The sequence below is a fragment of the Malaclemys terrapin genome, chromosome 9 (assembly GCF_027887155.1).
Source record: "Malaclemys terrapin pileata isolate rMalTer1 chromosome 9, rMalTer1.hap1, whole genome shotgun sequence".
In the NCBI taxonomy this organism is placed as follows: Eukaryota; Metazoa; Chordata; order Testudines; family Emydidae; genus Malaclemys; species Malaclemys terrapin.
The window spans coordinates 49,147,328-49,162,054 of record NC_071513.1 but is presented as its reverse complement, the minus strand read 5'-3'; the positions used below and the strand labels follow the sequence as shown (position 1 = coordinate 49,162,054).

Genomic DNA, 14,727 nt, shown 5'->3' with positions numbered 1-14,727 from the left:
TTGTGGCCTCATCACAAATCTTCAAAACGCCTGATGTTCCCATGGATGAATGTTCCACAGCAGGCTTTGGCAGCCTTGATTTGTGCCCCAAGCCCAGCATAAATCTCTGTGTGTGAGAACGTGGGGTGCAGAGGAAAGGTGGCTGTACAGTGTATGGCATTACTATGGGTGTCACACACAGAGAAAGCTCTGCACATGCCTTTCCTTTCTTCCTGAGGATTTTCTCCCTTTCCCCCTCCCTATCTCCATCTTTTGTGCTCTCTCAATTTTGTCCTTTGCTTCTTTTCCTGCTCTCCCTCCATGTTGCCTCCTCCCCTACCTGCTCATCCATGGTTTCATCCCCATTCCTTGCCCTCCACTTCTGGCCCTTCTCTATTCTTTCCCTTCACTGCTCTGCCTGGATTATCCTCAGCCTCCACCCTGCTTCCCTCTATGAGCAAGCAATGAAGCAAAGCAAAACTGACCAGCTCTGTCCATTTCATCTTGTTTCTGGGCTAGCCTTGAGAAGAACTCAGGAAAGTGAAACTGACTAGATCCTGTTTTGCTATTTCTCTCACATGTAATGGAAGGGAAGGCAGTAAGGAGAGGTGTTTTGTGCCACCCTCTGGCCTGCACTCCTCGGTATGTTAATCCCTATGCTAGAGAAATCTGCTGCTGGAATGTATATTAGTGACTATTATTATTGTCTATATAATGCAATGTAATGTGTGTGTGCATTAATCTTTAGAGGTAGCTAAAAACACAGGTCCAGCAACAAAGGGTTTACAGTCTAGTTATTCGCACAGTTGCACATCCCACATAGGGGTTAAAGATGAAAGTCCAATCCTTTCCTCATAGTAATCAAGGGAACTTTTTTTGTTGACTTCAATGAGAATACAACTGGGCCCAGGGAATCAAATGGAACATTTTCCAAGGGAACAAAGTCTCTCCCCTTTTGATCACACCACTACACCACAGCAGGTTATTTCCATTCCTCCCACTCAGTGATATTTGGGGATAGGGGATTGTTTACAGTCATTGAGGAAAGTTTTTTTTTGCATTTGATTTCCCTTTGGTTCCCAACCAATCTTTCCAATGTCAATGCTTTGCAGATGAGTTCTGGTTGGAGTTTTATATCCTTCTTGTACTGTTTGTTTGGTGTTACGGGACTATTCTTTAACGTGCATGTTCTCGTTTGGAATGATCTATCTGGTGGCTGAGCCCCTGCTGATGTCATGCATAATTTTTCTGATTGTAAAACCAAACCAAACCACCCAACATTATGCTAGCTCACTGAAATCTCACAATGGAATTCTGCAAGCATAAGCAATGGTCAAGCACACAGCGGTGCCGATGTGCCTTAATTTTGGCCTGTAACAGGACTCTATGCAGAGTTATGTGTCTCTGATAACAACAAACTTCAGCCAGGTAGTAGATTTAGACTGGCCAAGTCATCTAACTTGTAAGATCAGTCACATTTTCAGTGCATGGAGGAGGCTGTGATAAATGAAGGGGGCAGGGGGGAGTAGCTCCCTTTTATGGACACCCTGCCAGCCAGTAGTTAAACCTCTTAGTAGCTGTTCTCTAATTGCTCTACCTGTAAGGGGTTAAAAAGTCTCCCTGCGATGCATAGGTAAAAGGAAGTGAGTGGGCACCTGGCCAAAAGAGTCAATGGGAAGGCTAGAACTTTTTAAAATGGAACCAAGACTCCCCTTTTGTCTTTCTGTCTGTTGTTGTTCTCCCGGGGAGAGGAGGACAGGACAGCAGTTATGCTGTAAGAAGCTTGGGCCAGGTAAGAAAAAATCATCAGTATCATACCTAGAAACTACTAATTTAAAACCCCAGATATGTAAGTAGATCAGGAAATATCTAGGAAGATGTGATTAGGTTAATCCCTTTTATTTAATTATGGCTTGTGGATTCGTCTGTGCTAACTCCAGGTGCTTTTGTTTTGCTTGTACCCGTTAAGTTGGACCTCAAAAAAGCTACTCTTGATGCTTAATCCTTGTAGTTGCTCTTTTAAAATTTAGCAATAGCCTGAGTTCCCAAATGTATTTTCTTTCTTTTTTTTATTAATAAAATTTACCTTTTTTTAGAACAAAATTGGATTTTTGTGTCTTAAGAGGTTTGTGCACATGTTGTTTAATTAACTGGTGGCAACAGCTAATTTCCTTTTTTTCCCCTCCTCTTTCTCAGCTCTTCCCGGTGGGGGAGTGGTGAAAGGGCTTGAGGGTACCCCTCAGGAAGGAATTCCCAAGTGCGCCTTCCTGGGCTCTCAAAGGGGTTCTGCATTTGGGTGGTGGCAGCATCTACCAATCCGAGATCAGAGAGAAGCTGTAACCTTGGGAGTTTAATATAAGCCTGGAGTGGCCAGTATTAATTTTTAGAATCCTTGCGGGCCCCCACCTTCTGCACTCGTAGTGCCAGAGTGGGGAATTAGCCTTAACAGAGGCACTGAAAGACTTCTCCCCCTGAAGAGGGTTTTTATTCTCATAGCAAGGCTCAGTCTAAATGAAGAAGTTGTGGCAGTCTAGTGTGTATTGATGTAAATGGACCAATGTAGCTGCATTGACTGTGTGTCCACACTGTGCACATGCCCCAGGTTAAAGCTACTTCCCCTTTGAAGCTTCACATCCACATTTCACAGTGCTGTACTGCCAGAAGCATATTGCACTGCAGGTAGGTATCCCAGGCACCAACTGCTGTTTCTAGGCACTATGCATTCTGGGTACTTTTCATAGCAGATTAGGGGATACCAGTCAGGGTGCAGAGGAACTGTCCGACTATGGATTCAACTCCTATCATCCCTCCTGTTGAATCCCAGAATTCATCTGGAGCTTGCTGGCCCAGGCCATTTTCAAACAATTGGCTAGCAACATGGAGGATAAACAGGCAATCCTGTCCATTACTGATACTCATCAGCTTCAATGGGATCACTCACATGCCTGAAATTCGACATGTGCTTAAGCACCTTCCTGCTGCAGGGCTGGCCACAGCAGAACTCCTGCAGGGCACATGACTGTTTGGGCCACACAGTGTCTAGAGAAGGATCTGAGCTCACCTTATCCTGCTCCTGGCGGTTCAGAGCCTCCAGCTTCACCCGGTCGATCTCCATTCTGGCATTCATAAGCTCCCGCTGGGCCTCGCTGAGCTTCTCTGACAGCAGACTCTTCTCCGTTTCCTTCAGGGACAGTGCCTGGCAGGGTACAACAGACAGGAGCCATCATTTAAGAATGGCACACATGGAAGGACAAGTGCAGGAACTCAGCATGTTGGGACGGAAGAACATTCTCCACAGGTACCCCCTGCTAGGACTGCAGTGGCTGCACGCTTCCTTGCAGCTAGCACTGTTATGCCATTCAATAGAGAGCCTCCTGCTGGCCCAGGCTGGGCCTGTAGTAGCTGTGGGGTTACCCACACCCAGCACTCTATATCACCCCCCACAGCGCCTCCCGTTGGCACAGGCTGGGCCTGAAGTAGACTCACTGACACATAGACTTTAAGGTCAGAAGGGTCTATCATGATCATCTAGTCTGACCTTCTGCACATCGCAGGCCACGGAACCTCACCCACCCACTCCTGTAACAGACCCCGAACCTCTGGCTGAGTTACTGAAGTCCTCAAATCACGATTTAAAGACTTCATTTTACAGAGAATCCACCATTTACACTAGTTTAAACCTGCAAGTCACCCTGCCCCATGCTGCACAGGAAGGCGAAACCCCGCCAGGGTCTCTGCCAATCTGAGCGGGGGGAAAATTCCTTCTCAATTCCAAATATAGCAATCAATTAGACCCTGAGTATTTCAACAAGACCCACCAGCCAGACACCTGGGAAAGAATTCTCTGTAGTAACTCAAAGTCCTTCCCATCTAGTGTCCCATCTCTGGCCATTGGAGATATTTGCTGCTAGCAGTTGCAGATTGGCTATATGCCATTGTAGGCAACCTCAACATACCATCCCCACCATAAATTTATCAAGCTCAGGCTTGAAGCCAGTTAGATTTTTTGCTCCCACTGCTCCCCTTGGAAGGCTGTTCCAGAACTTCACTCCTCTGATGGTTAGAAACCTTCACATATTTCAAGCCTAAACTTGTTGATGGCCAGTTTATAGCCATTTGTTCTTGTGTCTGCATTGGTGCTTAACTTAAATAACTCCTCTCCCTCCCTGGTGTTTATCCCTCTGATGTATTTATAGAGCGCAATCATATCTCCCTTCAGCCTTCATTTGGTTAGGCTAAACAAGCCAAGCTCCTTAAGTCTCCTTTTGTAAGGTATGTTCTCCATTCCTCTGGGTTCCCCACAGCCAGCACTCTATACCACTCCCCCAGTGCCTTCCACTGGGAGAGGCCGGGACTGGAGCTTTCCTGCAGCCATTGCTCCTCCAGGACCATTGCTCTCCCTGCTTACCTTCTGCTTGTCATTCTCCAACAGGAGGAGGCTTTCATCCCGCTCCTGCTGCAAACTCAGTACTTCCTCAGCCAGCTCCTCTTTCTCAGCCTCATATTTGGACAGCAGCTCCTCCTTCTCCTGGTGCAGCCGGTGCACAGCCTCTTCCTTCTCCTCCCTCAGTGCCAGATACAGACTCTCCTGACATCAAGCAAGAGCAGAGCAGGCCATTAGGACAGGTCTGGATGGGGACAGACCTTCCTGAGAAGTTACAGCCCTCACCCTGCTGCTGTGCAGAGCCATGTGGCACTCCATACAGGGCTTGCCAGACAGAGGTCAGGGAGAGCGTTAATGCTGTAATGGCCCAGCTACTGTACAGGTCATGCTTCCAGCCAGCACGGAGGAGAACGCTTAGGACAAAGAATACACAATGTAGCTAGGGTCCCAGGACTGCCTGTGATCTGGAGTCTTCACCATATTACTATGGTGGAGGAGAGGAAGGTGATCAGGAACAGTCAACATGGATTCACCAAGGGCAAGTCATACCTGACCAACCTGATTGCCTTCTATGATGAGATAATTGGCTCTGTGAATATGGGGAAAGCGGTGGATGTGATATATCTTGACTTTAGCAAAGCTTTTGATACGGTGTCCCATAGTATTCTTGCCAGCAAGTTAAAGAAGTATGGATTAGATGAATGGACTATAAGGTGGAAAGAAAGCTGGCTAGATTGTCGGGCTTAACAGGTAGTGATCAATGGCTCGATGTCTAGTTGTCAGCCGGTATCAAGTGGAGTACTCCAGAGGTCGGTCCTGGTGCCGGTTTTGTTCAACATCTTTATTAATGATCTGAATGATGGGATGAATTGCACCCTCAGCAAGTTCACAGATGACACTAAACTGGAGGGAGAGGTAGATACGCTGGAGGGTAGGGATAGAGTCCAGAGTGACCCAGACAAATTGGAGGATTGGGCCAAAAGAAATCTGATGAGGTTCAACAAGGACGAGTGCAGAGTCCTGTACTTAGGAAGGAAGAATCCCACGCACTGCTACAGGCTGGGGACCGACTGACTAAGCAGCAGTGCTGCAGAAAAGGACCTGGGGATTACAGTGGATGAGAAGCTGGATATGTGTCAGCAGTGTGCCCTTGTTGCCAAGAAGGCCAACGGCATATTGGGCTGTATTAGTAGGAGCACTGCCAGCAGATCGAGAGAAGTGATTATTCCCCTCTATTCGGCACTAGTGAGGCCACACCTGGAGTATTGTGTCCAGTTTTGGTCCCCCACTACAGAAGGGATGTGGACAAATTGGAGAGTCCAGCAAAGGTCAACGAAAATGATTAGGGGTCTGGGGCACATGACTTACGAGGAGATGCTGAGGGAACTGGGCTTATTTAGTTTGCAGAAGAGAAGAGTGAAAGGGAATTTGATGGCAGCCTTCAACTACCTGAAGGGGAGTTCCAGAGAGGATGGAGCTAGGCTGTTTTCAGTGGTGGCAGATGACAGAACAAGGAGTAATGGTCTCAAGTTGCAGTGGGGGAGGTCTAGGTTGGATATTAGGAAACACTATTTCACTGGGAGGGTGGTGAAGCATTGGAATGGGTTACCTAGGGAGGTGGTGAAATCTCCATCCTTAGAGATTTTTAAGGCCTGGCTTGACAAAGCCCTGGATGGGATGATTTAGTTGGTGTTGGTCCTGCTTTGAGCAGGGGATTGGACTAGATGATCTCCTGAGGTCTCTTCCACCCCTAATATTCTACGATTCTATGTGCTACTTGCTTACTATAGTGCCACTATTAGGGGCAGGACAATTTGGATGTATAACCAACTGTAGGGCAATCAAGATTGGATCCACAGCCCATTGAAGTCAATGGAAGACTTTGCATTGAGCTCAGTGGGCGTTGGATCAGAAACCACTGTTCAACAGTGGCAGCACAAGTTCACTGCACCCATTGATGTGGTCCAGTTCACTTGCAGCAGATCTTGTTTCCACTGTAAAGTTTGTCCTCTCACACCCAGTGGTGTTAATCAGGAACTATTCCTACTGAGTCAATAGAGATACAGCAGCATAAATTGGGTGTCTGTGAGAGGAGCACAAGACCTGGTGTCCTGCCATGCCATATTCTGCTGAAAAGTCTCGCACAAAAGATCTCAGGAGGATAGCAGTCGGACTGGATCATCAGAAGCTGCAGGGTGTCCCTTCTGGCAGCTCAATACTGCTCAGCACAATTCCCTTCTCACTGCCTTGTCCACAGAGTCACAGATTTGCAGGCCAGAAGGCAGAGTTGTGATGCAGGTCTGACCCTACACAGCCCAAGCCAGAGGGCCTCCCACAGGCATTCCTGCATCAAGCCCAGCCCCTGTGTTGAGCTAGAGCAGGGGTCAGCAACCTTTCAGAAGTGGTGTGCCGAGTCTTCATTTATTCACTCTGATTTAAGGTTTCACGTCCCAGTAATACATTTTAACATTTTTAGAAGGTCTCTTTCTATAAGTCTATAATATATAACTAAACTATTGTTGTATGTAAAGTAAAGAAGGTTTTTTAAATGTTTAAGAAGCTTCATTTAAAATTAAATTAAAATGCAGAGCCCCCCGGACTGGTGGCCAGGACCCAGGCAGTGTGAGTGCCACTGAAAATCAGCTTGCGTGCCGCCTTCGGCATGTGTGCCATAGGTTGCCTACCCCTGAGCTAGAGAGTCCCTTTCCAAATGACACCCATCCTCCCTGAAAGACTCCAAGGGCCACACAGGCCACCATGTCCTGCGTAAGGTGCCCCATAATACGTTACTGAGGGGTCACCGTGCCCTGGATAAAGCCTCATGGTACATTACCCAAGGGTCACCATGCCCCAGGTAAGGTGCACCATGGTATATTACCCAGGGGTCACTGTGCCCTACGTAAGGTGTCCCAAGGTACATTACCCAGGGGTCACCAGACCCCGGGTAAGGCACCCTGTGATAAATGAAAAGGGAGGGGGGTAGCTCCCTTTTATGGACACCCAGCCAGCCAGTAGCTATAAAATCCCTCTTAGAAGCTGTTCTCTAATTGCTCTACCTGTAAAGGATTAAAAAGTCTCACTGCTATGCATAGGTACAAGGAAGTGAGTGGGCACCTGGCCAAAAGAGCCAATGGGAAGGCTAGAACTTTTAAAAATTGAAACAAAGATTCCCCTTTGATCTGTCTGTTTGTTCTCCCGGGGAGAAGCGAACAGGGCAACAACTATGCTGTAAGAAGCTTGGGGCCTGGTATGAAAAATCCCCGATATCATACCTAGAAACTACTCATCTGAAATCCCAAATATGTAACTAGATCAGGAAATGTCTAGGAAGACGTGATTAGGTTTATCTTTTTATTTCTTTATGGCTTATGGACTCCTCTGTGCTAACCCCAGGTGCTTTTGTTTTGCTTATAACCTTTAAGCTGGACTTCAAGAAAACTATTCTTGGTGCTTAATCCTTGTAGTTACTCTTTTGAAATCTAGCAAATACCTGAGTTTCCAAATGTATTTTCTTTCTTTTTTAAAAAAATAAAATTTACCTTTTTTTTAAGAACAAGATTGATTTTCTGTGTCCTAAGAGGTTGTGCACATGTCTTTTAGTTAGCTGGTGAAAACAGCTGATTCTCTCTCCACCCCCCCCCGCCCTTTCTCAGCTCTTCCCCGGAGGGGGGTGAAAGGGCTTAAGGGTATCTCATAGGAAGGAATTCCCAAGTGTGCCTTCCTGGGCTCTCAAAGGGGTTCTGCATTTGGTTGGTGGCAACATCTACCAAACCGAGGTCAGAAAAAAGCTGTAACCTTGGGAGTTTAATATAAGCCTGGAGTGGCCAGTATTAATTTTTAAGAATCCTTGCGGGCCCCCACCTTCTGCACTCAAAGTGCCAGATTGGGGAATTAGCCTTGACATGGTGGCAGAGCGGTGGGATCATTTTGAACCAGAAGCACAGACCTCAGGATTTTAAAAGGACACATTTTTCCTTTTGACAGGTTTCAGAGTAGCAGCCGTGTTAGTCTGTATCCGCAAAAAGAAGAACAGGAGTACTTGTGGCACCTTAGAGACTAACAAATTTATTAGATTCTTCGGATGCATATAGAATGGAACATATATATATATATATATTCCATTCTATATGTATCCGAAGAAGTGGGCTGTAGTCCACGAAAGCTTATGCTCTAATACATTTGTTAGTCTCTAAGGTGCCACAAGTACTCCTGTTCTTATTTTTCCTTTTGGTAGCCTGCAAAGCCAGGTAGTTTGTTTGTTTGTTTGTTTCTTTCTTTTCCTTTCCTTTCCTTTTCTTTTCTTTTCTTTTCTTTTCTTTGCTGCCTGAGGGGAAACAGGCACTCAAAGGGTTCATCCTGCAAAGCCAGGGAGTCCAATGAGCAGTTTATTTTTGTTTTCTAGCTTCATGGCAACGAAATAGCTAGGCTAGATTAGGGCAGCCTTGTGCATGAGGTTGTGGTTGGGCACTGAGGAGGGAATGGGGGACCGGAAATTTCCCTGGAGGGAGGGAATGGATAGCTCTCCTCAACCTGAGATCCAGGTGCCAAGATGGAGGGATGCCCTTAACCCAGACCAAGTTCTAACTGTGGAAGACAGGAATTTCTTCCTACAGATGAAGTGATTGGAGGTGCAAGCGGAGGAGAAGTCCTTGGAAGCAGAGGAGAAGCGCTTGGAGGCGCAGGAGAGGAGAGAGATGTAGCGCTTGGAGGCGGAAACAGAGGTGAAGCGCTTGGAGGCGGAGGAGAGGAGAGAGGCAAAGTGCTTGGAGGCAGAAGCAAAGGGGAAACGCTTGGGAGGTGGAGGAGAGAGGCAAAGCGCTTGGAGGCAGAAATGGAGCGAAGGCGCTTAGAGCTGGAAAGGGCTAAGCGGGTCAGCCAGGTAGCCCTAACAGTCCTCCTCCAGGTACCACTCCCCATTCCAAGAAATTCCCCACATACAAGGTAGGCGATGATACAGAGGCCTTCTTAGAAAATTTTGAAAGGGCCTGCCTTGGGTACAACATCCCTCCAGAGCAAAATATGGTGGAGCTGAGGCCACAACTCAGTGGACCCTTAGCAGAGGTGGCAGCTGAAATGCCTAAAGAACACATGAATGAGTACAAACTTTTTAAACAAAAGGCCAGAATTAGGATGGGGCTAACACCTGAGCATGCCCGTCAGCGGTTCAGAGCCCTAAGGTGAAAACCAGACGTGGCATTTTCCCGACATGCCTACCACATTGGAAAATATTCGGATGCCTGAATATCAGGAGCAAATGTTAAGTCTCTGGAAGATCTGTCTCTCCTAATACAAATGGAGCAGTTCTTAGAGGGGCAACCCGAGACAACACCATCAGAGTCAGCCCAAGGCGCCACCTTGCAAGGAGGACCCCTCCCCACAGACAGGGAGACCCCAGATGCCCTCTCGTCCCACCACCCTACTCTCCAACCACCCACCTCATCCCAGCCCACAGTCAGCTGGGCGATGCTTTAAATGTAATGAGCTAGGATATGTGAAGGCCAACTGCTCCAAGAGCACCAGTCGACTGCAACTCATCAGCCCAGGGTCCCACCAAGAGCCTTCAGACCCAGATGCCTCGCAAATACCCCCAGAGCGAAGGGAAACTGTGAGTGTGGGCGGGAGGAAGATTACTGTATGGAGAGACACTGGAGCACAGGTGTCAGCTATCCACCAATCCCTGGTGGACCCCAAATTCATCGACCCAGAGGCCCAAGTGATGGTGCAACCCTTTAAGGCCAACTCTTTTAACTTGTCTACAGCCAAGTTGCCTGTCCAGTACAAGGGCTGGTCAGGAATATGGACTTTTGAAGTCTATGACAATTATCCCATTCCCATGCTGCTGGGAGAAGACTTAGCCAACCATCTGAGGCTAGCAAAAAGGCTGGGGATGGTCACCCACAGCCAGGCTAAACAGACCTCCACACCTAATTCCATTCCTGAGCCTCCTACAAAGACTCAGTCTGTGTCCCCTGATACCACTGGCCTGGGGACCCAGCCAGAGGTGGTGGAACCAGACCAAAGTCTATGGCAGCGGTTGTAGATCCAGTTCCTGGGAACCAGCAGAACCAGCCCAAGGATTGGAACTGGTGGAGCAGTCCACCATAGTCAGGGGAGCCAGCACCAAGGACCACCACAGAGCCTGCACCTGCAGCAGTAGCTAAACCGGCACAAGAAGCTCAACTGGAGCATGAAATACAACTTAGTACACCAGCGGAGAGCAGTTCACAATCGATGAAGACACCCCCATCACCTGCATCGCTTCCAGTGAGACCAAGCCCAAGTCCACAACCCAGGGAGGAACTAATGTCTCCAGCATCAAGGGAGCAGTTCCAGGCAGAGAAGGAAGCGGATGAAAGCTTCAAAGGAGCTAGGACGGTGGCATGGAACGACCCACCACCTCTCAGCTCTTCTAATAGGTCCAGGTTTGTTGTAGGGGGAGGACTCTTATACAAGGAAACCCTTTCTGGTGGGCAGAAGGAGGACAGGCATCCTCAGAGACAGTTAGTAGTTCCAACTAAGCACAGGGAAAAGCTTTTGAGGGTATGTTACCCAGGGGTCGCTGTGCCCTGGGTAAAGTGTCCCATGGTACGTTACCCAGGAGAACGTGGGCACTGAGTAAAGTGCTCAATGGTACATTACCCAGGGGACACCATACCCTGGGTAAGGTGCCCGAAGGTATGTTATGCAGGGGTCGCTCTGCCCTGGGAAAGGCGCCCCATGGGACATTACCCAGAGGTAGCCAGGAAAGGGGGTGAATGGGCTTGGGGGGATATTTTGGGGAAACAGGAACTCCAAGTGGTCCTTTTCCTGAATCTTTGGCTAACTCACTTGGTGGTGGCAGCGATACCGTCCAAGGACAAGGAAGAATTTGTGCCTTGGGGAAGTTTTTAACCTAAGCTGGTAGAAATAAGCTTAGGGGGTCTTTCATGCTGGTCCCCACATCTGTACTCCGGAGTGCAGAGTCGGGAGGGAACCCTGACACCTGGGTAAGGCACCCCATGGTATGTTACCCAGGAGACACTGTGCCCTGGGTAAGGAGGCCTATGGTACTTTACCAAGGGGTCATCGTGCCCTGGGTAGGGTGCCCCATTGTATGTGACCCAGGGGTCACCATACCCCTGGTAAGGCACCCCATGGTAAGTTACCCAGAGGTCACCGTGTCCCGGGTGAGGCACCCTGTCATAAATATAGAGATAAGGATAGCATAAAATCCCTCCTGGGCAGCTGTACTAAATCACTTTACCTGTAAGGGGTTAAGAAGCTCAAATAACCTAGTTGGCCCCTGACCAGAAGGACCAATGAGGAAAGAAGATACTTTCAAATCTGGGGGACGGGGGGGTGGGAGGTTTTATTTGTGGCTCTCTTTGTTTTGTTCCCTCTCCGGATGGAGAGAGAGTCTAGACAGGCACAGCATCTCCTGAAAACTCATAGACTCATAGACTCATAGACTTTAAGGTCAGAAGGGACCATTATGATCATCTGGTCTGACCCCCTGCATGCTGCAGGCCATAAAACCGTCCCTACCCCTTCCCTGGACTCTGCTGTTGAAGTCCCCAATCCTGTTTTTAGTGACTTCAATCGGCAGAGACCCTCCTGCTAGAGATCCCTGCCCCATGCTGCGGAGGAAGGCGAAAAACCTCCAGAGGCTCAGCCAATCTGCCCTGGAGGAAAATTCCTTCCCGACCCCAAATGTGGTGATCAGTAAGACCCCGAGCATATAGGCAAGAGTCTCCAGCCCGACCCCGTTAGCCATTATACTATTTACCCACCATTGCTTGGCTTTCCTTGACTACTATGTTTTACCATTAAACCATTCCCTCCATAAACTTATCTAACTTTATCTTAAAACCAGACAGGTCCGTCGCCCCCACCGTTTCCCTCGGTAGGCCGTTCCAATATTTCACCCCTCTGACGGTCAGAAACCTTCGTCTAATTTCAAGTCTGAACTTCCCCACGGCCAGTTTGTATCCATTCGTTCTGGTATCCACGTTAGTACTAAGCTGGAATAATTCTTCTCCCTCCCTTGTATTAATCCCTCTAATATATTTAAAGATAGCAATCATATCCCCTCTCAGCCTTCGCTTTGTCAGACTAAACAACCCAAGCTCCTCTAGTCTCCTTTCGTACGACAGCTTTTCCATTCCTCTGATCATCCTAGTGGCCCTTCTCTGCACCCGTTCCAGTTTGAGTTCATCTTTTTTAAACATGGGAGACCAGAACTGCACACAGTACTCCAAATGAGGTCTCACCAGCGCCTTGTACAACGGAAGCAGGACCTCCTTATCCCTACTAGATATACCTCGCCTAATGCATCCCAAGACCGCATTGGCTTTTTTCACCGCCACGTCACATTGTCGACTCATAGTCATCCTGCGGTCTACAAGAACCCCTAGGTCCTTCTCCTCTTCCGTAACTTCTAACCAATGCGTCCCCATCTTGTAACTAAAATTGTTATTAGTCATCCCCAAATGCATCACCTTACACTTTTCACTATTAAATTTCATCTTATTTCTGATACTCCAGTTCACAAGCTCATTCAAGTCTCCCTGCAGGATATCCCTGTCCTCCTCCGAGTTTACAACGCCTCCCACCTTCGTATCATCCGCAAATTTTATCAGCCCACTCCTGCAATCGGTTCCGAGGTCAGTTATAAATAGATTAAATAAAATGGGTCCCAAAACCGAACCTTGAGGCACTCCACTAGTAACCTCCCTCCAACCTGACAGTTCACCCTTTAATACAACCCGCTGCATTCTCCCCAGTAACCAATTCCTTATCCACTTCTGGATTTTCATATCGATCCCCATGTTTTTCAGTTTAACCAATAATTCCTCATGGGGTACAGTATCAAACGCTTTACTGAAATCCAGGTATATTAGGTCCACCGCATTTCCCTTATCTAATAAATCCGTTACTTTCTCAAAGAAGGAGATCAGATTCGTTTGGCACGATCTGCCCTTCGTAAAACCATGTTGTAATTTATCGCAATTGCCACTACCCTCCAGGTCCTCCACTAGTTTCTCTTTCAGAATTTTCTCTAACACCTTGCACACTACAGATGTTAGACTAACAGGCCTGTAGTTACCCGGATCACTTTTTTTCCCTTTCTTGAAAATAGGAACCACATTAGCTATTCTCCAGTCTAACGGGACCACCCCCGAGTTTACAGATTCATTAAATATTATCGCTAACGGGCCTGCTATTTCCCGCGCCAATTCCTTCAATATTCTCGGATGTAGATCGTCCGGTCCTCCCGACTTAGCCCCATTAAGGCGTTCAAGTTTTGTTTCTACCTCGGATACGGTAATCCCCCATCCCGAGTGCCCCTCTATAGTGGTGCTAGTATCCCTAATACCTTCATTGGCCTCATTAAACACCGATGCAAAATATTCATTGAGATATTGCGCCATGCCTAGATTGTCTTTAATCTCCTCTCCGGCAATAGACTTCAGCGGTCCCACTTCTTCTTTCTTTGCTTTCTTCCTATTTATGTGGCTGTAAAACCTCTTACTATTGCTTTTAATTCCCCTCGCTAGGTCCAACTCTACACGGCCTTTGGCCTTTCTCACTCTATCTCTACATTCTCTGACTTCACTTAGGTACATTTCCTTACTGATCCCTCCCATCCCGAAAACATACCTGAAATGATCTAAAATTACAAAAATTGTAAGTAAGGCAAAGAAATGCGTTAGGTTATCTTTTGTTTTGGCTTGTGAATTTCCCTATGCTAAAGAGGTAGTTTCATTCCTGTTTTGTAACTGTGAAGCTGAGCCAGAGGTAAATCCTCTTTGTTTTAAATCTTTTTATTTACCCTGTAAATTTACCATCCATCCTGATTTTGCAGGTGTGATTCTTTTACTTTTTCTTTATAAGTAAAGTTCTTCTTAAGAACCTAATTGATTTTCAGTGTCCTAAAGACAAAGGGTTTGGTCTGTGCTAACCAATTGGTTGGTATATTATTCTCAAGCCTCCCCAGGAAAGGGGGTGAAGGGACTTGGGGGGATATTTTGGGAGGGATATCGATTCCAAGTAACCCTCCCCTGAATTTTTGTGTAAATCACTTGGTGGTGGCAGCAATACCATCCAAGGACAAGGAAAGAAATTTGTGCCTTGGGGAAGTTTTTAACCTAAGCTGGTAAAATATAAGCTAGTCCCCACATCTGTACCCCAGAGTTCAGAATTTGTGGGGGGGAACCGTGACATGGTGTGGGATCATTTTAAACCAGAAGCACAGACCTCAGGATTTTAAAAGGACACATTTTTCCTTTTGGCTGCTTGAAAACCAGGGTGTTTTTTTTTTAAAGGACTTTTTTTTTTTCTTTTAATTTTTAAGCTAAGAGCAGCTGCAGTTTTTTTCTTTGCCT

General features: G+C 47.2%; 1 protein-coding gene across 1 annotated transcript in view; it reads right to left on the bottom strand.

Moving 5' to 3' along the window:
- CROCC2 (ciliary rootlet coiled-coil, rootletin family member 2) overlaps positions 1–14,727 on the bottom strand; it is a 170,121-nt gene that overhangs the window by 63,936 nt on the left and 91,458 nt on the right. The window contains exons 21-22 of the mRNA XM_054039911.1: positions 4,388–4,567; positions 3,041–3,175 (exon numbers count right to left, since the gene is read on the bottom strand). Of these exons, the coding sequence (XP_053895886.1) occupies positions 3,041–3,175; positions 4,388–4,567 (315 nt within the window). The remainder of the gene's footprint in view (positions 1–3,040; positions 3,176–4,387; positions 4,568–14,727) is intronic.